The sequence below is a fragment of the Oncorhynchus tshawytscha genome, linkage group LG24 (genome assembly GCF_018296145.1).
Source record: "Oncorhynchus tshawytscha isolate Ot180627B linkage group LG24, Otsh_v2.0, whole genome shotgun sequence".
In the NCBI taxonomy this organism is placed as follows: Eukaryota; Metazoa; Chordata; class Actinopteri; order Salmoniformes; family Salmonidae; genus Oncorhynchus; species Oncorhynchus tshawytscha.
In genome coordinates, this window is record NC_056452.1 from 3,019,730 (window position 1) to 3,036,599 (window position 16,870).

General features: G+C 42.1%; 1 protein-coding gene across 1 annotated transcript; it reads right to left on the reverse strand.

The window, feature by feature from the left end:
* Positions 1-3,908: 3,908 nt before the first annotated feature.
* Positions 3,909-14,955, reverse strand: LOC112223869 (membrane-associated tyrosine- and threonine-specific cdc2-inhibitory kinase). Its single transcript, XM_024387162.2, is given in 9 exon segments — positions 3,909-4,460; positions 9,221-9,441; positions 11,307-11,479; positions 12,639-12,695; positions 12,698-12,744; positions 12,892-13,183; positions 13,478-13,715; positions 13,858-14,340; positions 14,697-14,955. Coding segments are annotated over 8 exon segments (1,812 nt in total). The 5' UTR covers positions 14,230-14,340; positions 14,697-14,955; the 3' UTR covers positions 3,909-4,048.
* Between the last annotated feature and the right edge of the window lie 1,915 nt (positions 14,956-16,870).

The window sequence follows — 16,870 nt, forward strand, 5'->3', positions numbered from 1 at the left end:
TCTCTGCTGCAGAGGATACGTTTATTAGAGTTACCAGCCTCAGAAATTGCAGCCCAAATAAATGCTTCACAGAGTAACAGACGCATCTCAACATCAACTGTTCAGAGGAGACTGGGTGAATCAGGCCTTCATGGTCGAATTGCTGCAACAAAAAAACAACTACTAAAGGACACCAATAACAAGAAGAGACTTGCTTTGGCCAAGAAACACGAGCGATGGATATTAGACCAGTGGAAATCTTTCCTTTTGTCTGATGAGTCCAAATGTGAGATTATTGGTTCCAACCGCTGTGTCTTTGTGAGACACAGAGTAAGTAAATGGATAATCTCTGCATGTGTGGTTCCCACCTGATTCATGGAAGAGGAGGTGTGATGGTGTGGGGGTGCTTTGCTGGTGACACCGTCTGTGATTTATTTTGAATTCAAGGCACACTTAACCAGCATGGCTACCACAGCATTCTGCAGCGATACGCCATCCCATCTGGCTTGCGCTAAATGTGAGACTATAATTTGTTTTTCAACAGGACCCAAAATACACCTCCAGACTGTGTAAGGGCTATTTGACCAAGGAAATGGAGTGCTGCATCAGATGACCTGGCCATCACAATCACCCGACCTCAAACCAATTGAGATGGTTTGGGATGAGTTGGACCGCAGAGTAAAGGAAACGCAGCCAACATCTGCTTTTCAAATTATAGTCCCATGTGTCCGGTACAGTTGAAACTGGGATTCATCCGTGAAGAGCACACTTCTCTGTCTTGCCAGTGGCCATCGAAGGTGAGCATTTGTCCATTGAAGATGGTTACGACGCCAAACTGCAGTCAGGTCAAGACCCTGATGAGGACAACAAGCACACAGATGAGCTTCATTGAGATGTGTGCTTCCCTGAGATGGTTTCTGACAGTTTTTGCAGACCCACAGTTTCATCAGCTGTCCAGGTGGCTGGTCTCAGACTATGGTGAAAAAGCCGAATGTGGAGTGCCTGGGCTGGCGTGGTTACACGTTGAACGTACTGCCCAATTCTCTAAAACAACACTTATGGTAGAGAAATTAACATTCAATTCACTGGCAACAGTTCTGGACACGCCTGCAGTCAGCATGCCAATTACACTCTCCCTCAAAACTTGATGAATCTGTGGCATTGTGTTGTGTGACAAAACTGCACATTTTAGAGTGGACTTATTGTCCACAGCACAAGGTGCACCTGTGTATTGATCATGCTGTTTAATCAGCTTCTTGATATGCCACACCTGTCATTTAGATGGATTATCTTGGAAAAAATGAGAAATGCTCACTAACAGGAAGATAAACACATTTTCCCCCAAAATTTGAGTGAAATTAGCTTTTTGTGCGTATGCAACATCTTTTATTTCAGCTCATGAAGCATGGGACCAGGACCAACACTTTACATATTATGTTTATATTTTTGTTCAGTATATATATACATTGTAAAAATGTATGAAAACAAAAATGTGATCCTAATTTAAGATTATAGTTAAGCATGAGGTTAGAAGTGTGGTTAAGGGTAAGGTTAAAAATCACATTTTAAAAAGATACATTGTAGAAATCGGCTGGGTTTATGACTTTGTGGCTGTGGTAACTAGTGACCACTGTGGTGGTCACTAGTTGGTGCTTCCGGAACGGTTATGTCGTGACCTGACATTGATACTTCCTGTAGGTATCATATGTTTCCTGTCAAATTTGTATTATACTTTTTGATACGTTTGCTTATGCAATATTAGTTTAAAAAAATAAAAAATAATGTAGCCTATTTAAAAACAAAAAAAGACTTACAATTTGTTCCCTATACCAGAAGTTGTGAACTACAAATATGGCGTATTTTGTAGTTTTCCACCTAATCCTAGGGTTAGGAATGTCAATTATATCTTCACCAATTTCATTCTAATTGACATGTAAAATGATATGTACATTCATTAAATAACTAAATAAAGTTGTACTGCATCACCATATGCCAATTCAATGTTTGAAGTTGTGCACTTTTTAAAATGTGTTATTCAGTCCTTGATATTCAAGCTTGGAATGTGGGTCCGACATTATTTTAAAAGGATCCCTTAAGGAACTTCATGTCAAATAATGTTTGGATATGTTCATCTATTGTTGATTTACAAATCATCAAAGTTTGGAGAAATTGCACCTGTGGGGGACGCTACTGAGCACTCCATGGCCACCAGGGGTAGGGTATTGAACAAATATGTCTGATTCATCCCAAAGACAAAAAACTAAAACTAAAAATGGGGGGGGGGGATTCCATGACCAGACTTGGCTTGTTACACTATGTTTTCTAGGGGTGTATTTAGCTTCATGATGTGAAAACAAGTGTATGTACGTAAATGTTTATAAAACTGTTATATCAATATTGGAGCATTGATAATATCATATACTATTTAAACATTCTAAACATTTGATGTGGCAATTCAACCCCTATACCAATACCAATACCATAACCACACCTGGAATGCCATGGTGTCCGGCACAGCATGTTTCTGATAAACAAGACGATGCACTGAATTTCTCACCGCCCTATCCAAATAGAGCAGCTGTGTGCCATGATTTGGCGTTCACCTTCTGAAAATATATGCAGCCAAAAATATATAGTAGCCAACAGAACCCATGCAGAAAAACACACCTACTGTCTCCATGCGCAAAACATTTTGGATGTCAATGATACAGAGGTAACCTACAGAAAGAATGCAGGTAAGGTAATAAGCATAATAGCATGGTATACATAGCCCTATAACTTCAATCTATAGCTACTCCTAGCCTATTATGCCTATAATAAAATCCCATATGAAGATGCATTTATTATTGCATAGGCCTATATTGCGCAGGTCTAACTGAAGGTCAGTCGGCCATATAATAAGCTCGACTGTTGTTCCCTGTTACAAATCGATTAAACCGTCCAACCCACAGAACCAACAAGTAAGTGTGAGTGATGTTTTCGCATGTGTGTGTATCGGACTCTCCTACCTGGGTCTGCTGTAACTATTTTACGTGAGTGAGTGAGATGTTAGACAAATTCCTGAACTAAGTGTTTTCATCATTCAAGATTGCAGCCGGAAGCAACAAGAAGCACTGCGATGTGTGTGGACCCAAGGACAGGAAGACACAGTACACATGCATCAAGTGCAAGAAATACAGTTGCTCATGTGGTGTGTAGATCGGCCTTAATTTGTGTTCAACGGGGCTCATTTATCATTTCCATTAAATACTGTATGTAAAATTTGTCCTTCCAATTTGTTCAGTTCAAAGCAAAACATCAATAGTGATGAAAACCTTGTTTCATTTATATTTGTTCAAGATAAACAATAATTCCACCCATGTCTTAATTGAAATTGATTTGTTTACAAAAATCGCATTCTCTAAAAAATAAAAGTGCGGTAAGTGAGGTAAATGGCAAATATTAACCATGTACGCTGTCTGTATTTCTTGTAATTGATATAAGTCAACATTAAGTATTTTTACGTAAATTGTTACGGCTGTACGGTTTTAAAAACCCAATAATGCCGTGGGTTCATTGGGTGACTAACAAAAACATTAACACCACACAAGGGTTAAGCTTACACGCAGGTGTTCAGAGCATGCTAATTAGCACAGGTGGCCGCCTTTGTCTTCCGTAAACAAGTCCTGTAACATGGAGATATGGCCGTGTGTGAACTGCAATTATATTATATTCAGTCAATCTTTGGGATGATAAACCCCCCCCCATCTATTGATCGCATGTAATCAATTGAGTATGAATAGACAGGATAAGATTCCAACATCTCTTTAAATGGCTTTGAGTCATGGATTATAGCAGTAAATATGAGCTATTAAACATTTTCTTGCCATCACCAAAATAGTTGATTGTGAATATACAAAGACATGAAAAGTTCATAACGGAATACTGTATATAATCACTTGACCCATTCTTTTAATGCAATCAATTACAAATTGAAGGAAGAACTTGTTAACTAATAAAAGGGAACAAAATTGTTTGAAACAGGCATTTTAAAAACAGAAACTGAGAACTATATAATACACATGGCAATTCAGTCCAGTGGTTGTCCTTCCAACGTAGAAGTCGTCTCATCGAACAGACTGAGCAGGTTCTTTGGTTCAAAGCTGGGTCGAGGGAGGGGCTCTGAGCGGACCCAGTTCCGGACGGGCCATTGGGAAGTGTGTGTAGATGTGTTGTGCTGATTGTGTGTGTCCATGGACCGGTCTATCTGGCTGAGTCTGTGAGAGCTTGTGCCTTTGGGGGACCCTGTGAGTGCTGTCATTGTGTGGCGGGATCTGTCTGAGTGGATGCTGGAGGGTGTATGTGCGAGGTTGAGGCTACGTGAAGGTGTGTGGATGTGACCAGAGTGTATAGGGGTGTGGGCAGGACTGAGTTGATGGAATACTGGAGGGGAGTTCGGAAGAGGGGTGGAGGTGCTTCCCATGGATAGCCGGGATTTGATTCTGTTGAATGAGAAAATTGTGTGAATGTCAAAGGGCAAAAAGTAAGTGAAATATAAGTTAAGCCTTTTTCTATTGAGTAACTGTGGCTGAAAGGATGGACAAAAGATTGATCTCACTATCTTTTTCAGCAGCAGTGCTAACATTGCATTTTATTTTAATATCTTTTTATTATGCCTATGTATGTTATGTTGTGAATTTGAACATGAAATATGTGTCTCTTGTAGATTATTCTGACATTTTTCGTATGATGTACCCAATGACTAATGAAAAATGTCTATGTCCTCTGAGATTTTACAGACGTGTTTAATACGCCTTATTTATACACTTTTGTAATATTTATGAAATGCATATTGTTGTATTTGGTAGCACTTATTTATTTTTCCTTTGCCTCCAACCCCCTTTTGATGTGTAGAACAGATGTGGGTGGGGCCAGGTCCACATAATGGTGCAACTTTCAAAAAATCCCCAAAGCTCTGACGAAGGCCATGTGGCCGATACGTAAGCTTATTAAAGATCAGTGATACTATCAAGAGCAGTGTACAGTTTCCTTTTTCCTTCAATATATTTTTATTGTTGACGCTTTTAGCTTAACAGGTACAGTTGCGGACAAATATATTACCACCCTTGCACTTTTCTTAACCTCTTGAAACTAGGGGGCACTATTTTCATTTTTGGAAAAATAACGTTCCCAAAGTAAACGGGCTATTTCTCAGGACCAGATGCTAGAATATGCATATAATTGACAGCTTAGGATAGAAAACACTAAAGTTTCCAAAACTGTAAAAATATTGTCTGTGAGTATAACAGAACTGATATTGCAGGCGAAAGCCTGAGAAAAATCCAATCAGGAAGTGACTCTTATTTTGAAACCCCTGTGTTCCTATGCATCCCTATTGCCCATTGAAAGGGATAGAAAAAAGGAATCTGGTTGATATGGCTTCCCTAATGTTTCTACAGCCACTAGACATAGTTTCAGGCTTTTATTTTGAAAAATGAGCGTGGACAACATTGCGTAAGTGGCCAGCTGAGGGCTCTGAGTGATTTGTGCGTAATAGACAAAGGTGGCCATTGTTTCTCTCTTTCCTACTAAGAAGCCACAAGTCCTGGTTGATATATTATCGAATAGATATTTGAAAAACACCTTGAGGATTGATTATAAACAACGTTTGCCATGTTTCTGTCGATATTATGGAGCTAATTTTGAATATTTTTCGGCGTTGTTGTGACCGCAATTTCCGGTCGAATTCTCAGCCAAACGTGAAGAACTAACGGAGTCATTTCGGCTACAAAAATAATATTTTTTGAAAAAAGGAACATTTGCTATCTAACTGGGAGTCTTGTCAGTGAAAACATCCGAAGCTCAAAGGTAAACGATTTAATTTGATTGCTTTTCTGATTTTCGTGACCAGGTTGCCTGCTGCTAGCTAGGCATAATGCTATGCTAGGCTATCGATGAACTTACACAAATGCTTGTCTTGCTTTGGCTGTAAAGCATATTTTCAAAATCTAACAAAAGGCTAAGCTGTTTTTCAATATATTTCACTTGTGATTTCATGAATATGAATATTTTCTAGTAATATTTATGTCCGTTGCGTTATGCTAATTAGTGTCAGTTGATGACAACGCTCCCGGATCCAGGATGGGTAGTTACAAGAGGTTTTAACTCAAGGCACACCTGTTAATTGAAACGCACCTTCAGTGCTCGGTTGTCTTCACCAAGTCTGTCCCTAAACAATTTGATTTGCTGGTTTTACACACTAAAAACGTTTAAATAACTCTTTGTTGACTGTGTCTGGGTGTTATCAGCCACCACCAACACCGGCCTGTACTCTAAATGCCCTAAACTCTCTTCTGGCCCCTTCCACCAGCTGACAAACTAACCCTGATTCAGATTACCATCATACCCATGCTAGACTACAGAGACAAAATTTATAGATGGGCAGGTAAGGGTGCTCTCGAGCGGCTAGATGTTCTTTACCATTCGGCCATCAGATTTGCCACCAATGCTCCTTACAGGACAGATCACTGCACTCTATACTCCTCTGTAAACTGGTCATCTCTGTATACCCGTTGCAAGACCCACTGGTTGATGCTTATTTATAAAAACCCTCTTAGGCCTCACTCCGCCCTATCTGAGATATCAACTGCAGCCCTCATCCTCCACATACAATACCCGTTCTCAATCTCTTCAAAGACTCAATCATGGACACTGACAGTTGTGGCTGCTTCGCGTGATGCATTGTTGTCTACCGTCTTGCCCTTTGTGCTGTTGTCTGTGCCCAATAATGTTTGTACCATGTTTTGTGCTGCTGCCATGTGTTGCTGCCATGCTGTTGTGTCTTAGGTCTCTCTTTATGTAGTGTTGTCTCTTGTCGTGATGTATACTTTTTTTTCAGCCCCCTTAGTCCTTTTGGTAGGCCGTCCTTGTAAATAAGAATTTTTTCCTAAGTTTTGGGACTGGGGGGGCAGTATTGAGTAGCTTGGATAATAAGGTGCCCAGAGTAAACTGCCTGCTACTCAGGCCCAAAAGCTAGAATATGCATATAATTAGTAGATTTGGATAGGAAACACTGAAGTTTCTAAAACTGTTTGAATGATGTCTGTGAGTATAACAGAACTCATATGGCAGGCAAAAACCTGAGAAAAAAAAATCCAACCAGGAAGTGGGAAATCTGAGGTTTGTAGTTTTTACAAGTCATTGCCTATCGAATATACAGTGTCTATGGGGTCATATTGCACTTCCTAAGGCTCCCACTAGATGTCAACAGTCTTTAGAACCTTGTGAAGAAGGAGAGAATAAGAGCTGATTGAGTCAGGGGTCTGGCAGAGTGCCATGAGCTCAGTCTCACGCGTGCCCGTGAGGGTTAGCTGCGTTCCATTGCATTTCTAAAGACAAAAGGAAATGTCCGGTTGAAACATTGAAGATGTATGATAAAAACATCCTAAAGATTGATTCTATACATCGTTTGACATGTTTCTACAACCTGTTACATAACTTTTTGGACTTTCGCCTGGACTTGCCCGTGCCTCGTGAGTTTGGATTTGTGAACTAAACGTGCAAACAAAAAGGTGTTTGGACATAAATTATGGTCTTTATCAAACATTTATTGTCGAACTGGAATTCCTGGGAGTGCATTCTGATGAAGATCAAAAGGTAAGTGAATATTTATAATGCTATTTCTGACAACTCTCCTTTGGAAAATGGCTGTGTTTTTCTGTGGCTAGGTGCTGACCTAACATAATCGTTTGGTGTGCTTTCGCCGTAAAGCCTATTTGAAATTGGACACTGTGGCTGGATTTACAAGAAATGTATCTTTAAAATGGTGTAGAATACATGTATGTTTGAGGAATTTTAATTATGGGATTTCTGTTGTTTTGAATTTGGCGCCCTGCAATTTCACTGGCTGTTGGCGAGGTGGGACGCTACCGTTCCACATATCCCAGAGAGGTTAACCGACTTGCCTAATAAGATAGATATATTTTTAAAGCTGGTTGAGAGCAAGCAAAGTGTGCAAAGCTGTCAAGGCAAAGGTTGGCTACTTTGAATAATATCAAAATAAAATAAATATTGATTTGTTTAACACTTTTTTGGTCACTATGATTCCATGTGTGTTATTTGGTCTTCACTATTATTCTACAACATAGAAAATAATAAAAATAAAGAAAAACCATTGAATGAATAGGTGTCCAAACTTTTGACTGGTACTGTACATTATCCAGCGACAGTAAAGTAGTCTGAGTGTACAAAACATTAGGAACACCTTCCTAATATTGACTTGCACCCACTTTTGCCGCAGAACAGCCTCACTTCATTGGGCATGGATTCTAAACGATGTCGAAAGCGTTCCCAATGTTGACTGCAATGCATCCCACAGTTGTGTCAAGTTGGCTGGTAGTGGATCTCTACTCTAAATAGCTTGTTCCATCTCATCCCACAGATGCTCAACTGGATTGAGATCTTGTGACTGGGCAGGCCACTGCAGTAAGCTGAATTCACAGACATGTTCATGGAACCATTCCTGGACAATCCTAGCCTTGTGGCATAATCCTGCTGAAAAAAACTGAGTTGCAGATGGATACAATACCGCCATGAAGGGATGCACCTGATTGGCAATGATGTTCAGATATCCTGTGGCATTCAAACATTGCTCCACTTTCATCAAGGGGCCCAATGTGTGCCATGAAAACATCCCACATCACCAGCCTGCAATGTTGATAACCACTTGAGTAAATGCTTTTCTCCATACCCTAGTCCACCCATCAGCAGGAACCCAGATTCCGACCAGGCAATGTTTTTCCAATTCTCCAGGGGCTACTGTTTTCCTTAGCCCACCCATCGCAGTTTGTTTTTTTGCTGAAAGAAGTGGAACTCTAAGGTCCAGCAGTGTTGCGGTTGTTGACAGACTCAAACCGGTGCGCATTGCATCTACTACCATACCCTGTTCAAAGACAGTAAAAAAAATTGTCTTGCCCATTCACACTCTGAATGGCAAACATACATCAATGTCTCAAAAATACTTTAACCCCTTCATCTACACCGATTGAAGAGTATTTAACAATAAGGGATCATAGCTTTCACTTGGTCAATCTCATGGAAAAAGCAGGTGTCCTAATGTTTTGTACACTCAGTGTATATGAATATGCAGAAAAAGGGACAATGAGGTTGCATTAAATGGAGAACTCCCTCCCAATCAATATCTCAAATGCTCACTCATTTGGATGTTATCTGGTCTCGTGTTAGTTCAGAGTTTGTAATTTACCTGTGAGAGAAGGTGGGGGAGTGCTCCGGGCCCAGGGCGTTGGGCAGAAACACCACGTCCTCGAGGCTGCCTGAGTCAGTGTGCATCATGGCACTGGGGGGCAGCATGAACTCCAGCTCCGAACTCTCCTTTGGAGGGGTGCACGGTGAAGGGGGTGTCCAGCGTGGAAGGAACGGGAGGTTGAGAGAGGAGAAGAGCCCCCAACCAGAGTATAAAATAGACTAAGAGAGAAAGGTAAAAAATACACAAGTTTATTTGAATAGAAGTACAAATCAAACAGGTCCATCTTGAACAACATTGAGAGTCTATCCACAGGGATGCAAACTGGTGAGGGCCCAAAAAGGAGACTTATTTTGTGAAAAAATTAATTCCCTGCTTAGCGTGAAATGCAGGTTAACTAATTAAACAACAAATATGATTTACATGATCAGTCTGTGTGTAAAATAAAAAGGGGTTAATGTGACTCATCTAAAAAAAAAAAAAACTTAAAGCAATCCAATAATATTTGTTGCCTAGACTTTACAGCAAACGACACTGAAGCCTTGAGAAGAAAAAAAAACAATACACCAATATTGCAGTTAGCCATGACAGCCTTTATAATAGAACAATTGTGACCACACATCTAAAATATTGCACTTGGGGAAAAACATCTTAAAAGTAGAAATAGTTTCATGGCACTCTTTCTGCTCTATTATAGTGGACACTAGAAGATATCGATCAAGTGCACAAGGCAACATGTGCAAAAATAATGTTCACTGAGTAAAATAAACATAACAATCCCCCTCACTCACACACAAGTGATACTGTCAAGTTCAACAACAAAAGCAATATTTTTGGACTACACTGCACATTACTACATTATACACTTTCTGCCTGTGGACATGTGTTCTACAATGTGCCAGCAGAGCATGATACCCTTTGTTGGCATAATTGATATCTTTCAGGCAGAGAGTACACCTAGCATACCCCTTTTAATCCACTGTATTGAAAAAGTGAGAGAGGGAAAGTGTGTGGTGTTCCTTTCACCTCCATAGTGGCATCCAGCTTAAGCCAGGCCCAGCTTCAGCTACACTTGATCCCTGAATCCACTTGTTTAACAAGCAATGCCTCATTTAACTAATTGTCTCATTCTGAAAATTAACCACATACTGTAGATGGAAAACATTATTTCACAGATAGTAGTTAGTTAAAATTTCACACAGATTGCCAGGGTCCTAGTAAGCAACTAAAGCGTTATAAATTGAGGAACGGAAAGGAGTCAAATACCAGTCAATACTATAGCGAATTGGTTAGGTTACTAACGTTAGCTCATCTGATGTTGTAACATTAGCTAGATAACGTTAGCTGTCTGACTTCATTAACCAACTAATTTTTACACCATAAACTCAATTATTTGATCAGTTAAGTTGGCTAATGTTGCTCAACATTTCTCTGGCTAGCTAACGGAGAATTCGATCCAGCTAGCAAGATACTTAACAATGCTAACAATACTTGTTCCACCACACTTTCTCCCTCACCTCAAACTTTCCAAATGCCAGTTGTTTTTCAAGTACGCTCCATCATCTTCTCACACCTGTCCCCGTGGTCAGGCATCTCACCTACCTCTTCGTTATCGTTCAGGGAACGTGCTGCTGTAACCGGCAAACTGCGTTTCTGCTGTCTTTCCAGAGCGAGCGCTGATGCTGTAACTAGCAAATTGGTTGTCCCTTCTCTCTTCAGTCACGTGCTGCATTATGTTGTTGTGTGAACAATTAGCTGAGCCTTGGATACAGCCAGTATTGCTCCAAAAGCACATCACTCGTTCGCTTACAGCCAGTAATGATCCAAAGCCCCAACCCCTCTCGCCCAAACTTTTCTCATCGGATCTACACGAATCATGTAGGTCACCTATTTTGGATTCAAAACAGCAAATTTTGCCAAAAGGTGACTAGTTTGCATCCCTGTATCCAACATGTGTATCATAGCTACTTTAGAATAGATTTTCTTATGCTGGTTAGCAGTTGAGTTTGAACAAAAATGTATTATTAAAATAGTTAAATCGCAGTTTAGAGGGAGGCGGAAAGTTATGGCGGCTGGGTTTACCAACCTGGCAGAAGGTGACTAGTGTGAGCAGGGTTTCGCGGAGGAAGAGGGAGACATGACGCCTCCACCTGTGTCGCCTGACCACTGGCAGGGTGAGGAGCTCGGGCACGGTGGCCCTCACAGACAACTCCGGGGCCAGCATCATCCGCAGCACAGTCTGCAGCTCCACTGACAGGCCTGGAAGTACACAGACAATAACGGGAAACAGAAAATTAAGATAAAAAGGATGACCCTAATAGGCATAAAATGTGAATGTCCAGACTCAAGACAAATTTGCCAGGTGCAAACCATATGAACAAAATGATTCCCTTACACTGATGCTCCCAATTGCTTTTCAATATTAGACAAACACATGGAAGGACATGACAGTGTGCAGGTTCATTTCACTGCTGAAAAGGAGGAGTACAAATCAAACAGGCAAGTCTTGTATAACATTGAAAGTCAATCCAACATGCGTATCATATACATTTTCTTAAGACCTGGGGTCGTAGCCACAAAGCATTTCAGAGTAGAAAATTGGTTGTAAGTGCTAAGAGACATTTTACTCTACCCTATTTGGTTTAAAAAAATAATTAATTAAAAAAAGTTGTACATGAGCTGTCCTAACCAGTTAAGTTAACAGCAGGTGTCTTGAAAATAAAAAAAGGCAGTGAGTCAGTGGTTCCTGTGTCACATGCAATTGCTTTGGATTTGTTGAAAGAATTGGATATTTCTAGGATATGATCAGTCCATAAATAATCTAAAACTACATGAATCTCTTGGGCTTTTGACAATGATTTCACGAGGCCCATTTCACTAGGCAACGAGATGGTGTCAGGCAAAAACTAGAAGCATAGAAGCATTTTACCATTGCAACATTTGTGTCAGGCAAAAATTATATTAAGCGTTTTATCATTGCAACATTTGATGTACAGTTACATTCAACGTGGTTGTCCGAAACGTGTTCACAGCTGGCGATGCCTTACCGCAATTGGATATTTCCCATCATATGTTAGAATATCAATGAGAGTCATCACCATCTTTCCTTTGCGGTACCTCAAACTGTTGTGATTAGCACCTGAGAAACTTTTATGATGAGTTTTACTCCTGGCTCAGAGTTTGAGCAGTGTCTGAACATCATCCTGAAACCTACTCCGAGTTTAGTTTTTTTGTCTTAAAAACAGGTTAACAGGATTCCAAGTACCTTCTCTGAGATGCTTTGTGGATACGGTCCCAGATGTGTAAAAGCTGCCATTACCCATTATCTGTGTCATATTTAGAAGATTGTTAAATTGTAAAAAAAAAAAAAAATGCCAATAAATATATTGTACAAAAAAAAACAACAACCCGCCATTACCATTGGTAAACTCTGCAGGTAGACGGCCTTGTCTGAGCTGCTGCCATCCCTCTCCCCTTTTGGCACCTCCATATTGCAAGCTAGCTCCAAGATGGACACGCCAAGACTGAGAGAAACAGGAAAGTCTCATTATTACTAATTGATTAGATATAAATCATGTTTTTTCCCCACCAGGTGCTCAAAGCACTTCACATCATAAAGGGGAAACACTTCCTCCATTATTAAGGAGTATAGGGAGCACCGGCATCATCACCTGAAAACATCAGCAGCAGGGCCATACTCGCCCCTCAGCAGCTCTGGGGCCATGTATCGGGGATCACCCTCCTGGACATCCTCCTTCTCCCTCCCCTTCCCCTCCGGCAGGCCAGCGGCAACTCCCTCCCCTCGGAGCTCCAGTGCCAGCCCAAAGTCTCCTAGTTTGAGGCGGCCAGAGTGCGTCAGGAACACGTTGGCCGGCTTGAGGTCCAGGTGGGCGAAGCCACGGGCGTGAAGGTGGTGCAGCGCCGAGAGGAGGTCGCACAGGTATGCCCACGCTGCAGGCTCATCTGTAGAGTAATGGGAGAAAAATGTGTCATTATGGACACACAGGGTTACATTCCTCAGGTATTGTTAGCACAGCCGTATTGTGTATCGGTGGCGGTCAGACAAAGTGTATCAACAGAAATCATCACACCCCAAATATGTCATAGAAATAGCTGACAAGAACTATAAACAAATACAAAGAAACTCACATTAACTACATTTAATTTCACTGCCATTCACAAATCACATCCATAGAACAGTAGTATGCAACATATGGTGTGTCACACAGTGCACCTTTCCAATTTTTACTGACTGACCTGGGCTGGAAGGTTGGGCCTCGGCGTGCAGCAGCAGGCTGGTGCAGCACAGCTCCATCTGGATGTACAAGCGGCACCCCTCCTCCCAGGCTGCCACAAAGCCCAGGATGTGTGGGTGGGGGCACAGGCGCTCGTGGTTCTGGGCCTCCCGCATGCTCCTGTTGCGCTCACTGTTGCCCCTGAAGCGCTGGACTGAACGCTTGACAGCGTAGTGGTGCCCGTCCTGGAGGCTCAGCACCTGGGAAGTGGTCAAGTGGAGCTCTGAGATCTTGTTCTTGTGTTATTTAGGCTCTCCACATTAACAATGTTGATTGACATGATACATTTTATCTATGATATTTTAATTTCCTGTGCATCCGTTTTGGACAGTTCCCACTCACCTTGTACACCTCACCGAAGGACCCTCTCCCCAGCAGGCCCAGGTTGGTGAAGCACTGGTTGAAGTAGGACTGCTGTCTGCCGGGGTCGTACACCGACAGCGGAGGGGGAGATTTGATGAGGGAGTGGGAGAGGGGAGACCAGGGGGACGGGGGGCGCTGGGGGAAGACCCGGCTCAGAGGGGGGCAGCCCTTGGACGGGGGGCGCGGAGGTAATGAGTGCGAGATATGGGCGGGAGTCGAGAGAGATGAGGTGGAGGATGAAGAGAAGGGGAGGCGGCGTTTCTTAAGGGAGAAGGACTGCTCAGCCTTGGAGAAGTGGGTGGGGAGGGGGAGAGGTGTGGTGGCCACTTTGGTTTCCAAGTACACAGACATGGCATGGAGAAGTTGAGGGATCAATAAAGGAGCAATGGCCTGGGAAGTGACAGGGAAGGTATGGTGACTGTAGGATCCTGAGTTTCTGAGCACAAGTTCTGAGATTCAGAGCTGAGAAAATAGAAAGGTCAACATTAGTGTGCTTTCAACATAGTCAAGACAAGGTGATGTTGACATTGGGTGCAAAACGGATAACAAATCTGTAAAAGACAACCTAATCAAAGCCACTTTAGGTAGCTAACAATAATAGCCTGAACCACATGGGTGACGTGTCAGTCAAATACCCATTGACCAACTAAGCTGGCACAAATGTCATTGATTTTGTTTCTGGTAAATAAATGAACGTTGTCAGCTAATAACTGTAGCCTTGCCATCTATTTGGGTAATCTTACCGTTAACATTACATGGAAATTGCATTATTCAATGTAAACAATAGCTAGCCAGCTCTCCAAAAGGAGTTTACTTACCAGACTGGACGAATTCTATCAAAATGAACAGCTTAATTCCAAGTGACAGTCATCAACGTAGCTAATTAGTAGCATTCTTATGACCAGAGAAACACGAAATTCATCGTTAGATTAAAATAGACTGGTTAACGTTCGATAGTTAGCAAATAGAGCTGACTAGCTCCTATCCAAGTCAAGCACATTGTATTTCATGGAAAATAGATGTTTCTGAACCAGAGGAGAACGACTTTCCCCGCCTCAACCAAGTACGGTTAGCTGCAGCCCAATATGGCGACCAGAGGACTTCTTCTTCGATGAGGTTAAACGGCGGTTGGCATCCAATATATGTTGCATTATCGCCACCTACTAGACTGGAGTACAACTCCCTAATGCTTTGCATGATTTTTTTTTATATATATATACCCTACCATCGAACACTACACTCACACGTTTTAAAAAATAAATAAATAAATAAAAATTAAAACACACCCTACTCCACTATTTAGTCCTACCTCATGCCAACAACTTGAAAGCATGTGACACCATCACGTAACACACCCTGTAACTCTTCTGATGTCAACTCTCGCACTGTAAATAATGCACGGCCAATTCAGACATCAGATTGACCATGCAACGCCTTTAAAGCAATTCTGCACCCATACTCTGTAGAATATGCAGCTGACACCACAACCTCAATTTTCTGCGACTCACATTCCATCCCTGCAGTAACGTTGACAACCATTGCTATAAAATGCTAAAAATCAAATTTGACTGAAACATGTCACTTGCCGGCCTATCCCTCTGTACTGGTACAGATCTACTACTCACACCCCTCTCAGGATTCCTCCCCCTTGACCCATCTTCCTCTACTTTCTTCATTGCCTCAGCATATGACAACTTCTGCATTACTCTAACCTTGGAAACCCCAACCTGCATCTCTCCACGGGACATTTCTGATCCCCAGCCTCATTTTGGCACCCTACATTTAACACAATCCCCTACTTTTTCCAATGCTACACATTCCTTAGTCTCATGCCCTTCTGCACACTTCTCACACCTAGAACCTCCCTCCTACAGACTGCTTCCATGTCCAGAAGCTTGACACCTGTAACAACGTAATGTGTTCGGCACAAAAGCTTGTAGAGGATTACTTATATATCCTAACGTAACCGATGTGAAATGGCTAGCTAGTTAGCGGTGGTGCGCGCTAACCAGAAACGTTTTGATGGTGACATCACTTGCTCTGAGACCTGACGTAGTGGTTCCCCTTGCTCTGCATCAGGGCAAGGTTTTGTGGAGCGATGGGTAACTGAATACAAACAGTGGGTGTCAGTTGTTGATGTGTGCAGAGGGTCCCTGGTTCAAACCCAGTTTGGGGCAGGAGAGGGACGGAAGCTATACTGTTACATTGATGCTGTTGACCCGGATCACTGGTTGCTGTGGGAAAGGAGGAAATCTAAAGGGGGTGAGTGTAACCGATGTGAAATGGCTAGCTCGTTAGCGGTGGTGCGCGCTAATAGCGTTTCAATCAGTGACGTCACTTGCTCTGAGACCTTGAAGTAGTGGTTCCCCTTGCCTGCAGCTTTTGTGGAGCGATGAGTAAACGATGCTTCCCTCGCAGTTGTTGATGTGTGCAGAGGGTCCCTGGTTCAAGCCCAGGTTGGGGCCAGGAGGGGTTTACGGAAACTATACTGTTACACTAACATCACTTTGTCGGCAAAGACTCAACATCAAAACTCAAAAGAACAGACAATGACTCTTCTGTTTCACCACTCATGCTACCCTGTAGCGTCGCACAACGAGCATCACAAACACTGGGAATCTTCACCTTCAGTTGGTGAACTTTTACATTTACTGCTACCCCAGTAATCACCTCCTTTCAATGGCGCCCTTGAGAGCAAAACAATTAACATTTCTTGCCCCATTTTGTTTAACAGCGAACGCAATCTCCCTTTGACCAGCAGAAACAAACAATTATCACAAGACCACTTCTGCTTACCCTCACTGATTACACAGTACCCAACTCTGTTTTCACCCACCCTGAAACCGCAAATGGATCAGCCAAAAGGCAAGGGTCCACTTTCTCCAAAAACTTCACTCCTACTGTCACAGACTCATCTTTATCCTGAACGTCAGTGCAAGCCTTAGGTCCGAGGGTTCACCACACCTACCACCTCCAATACTTTGACCCTCAT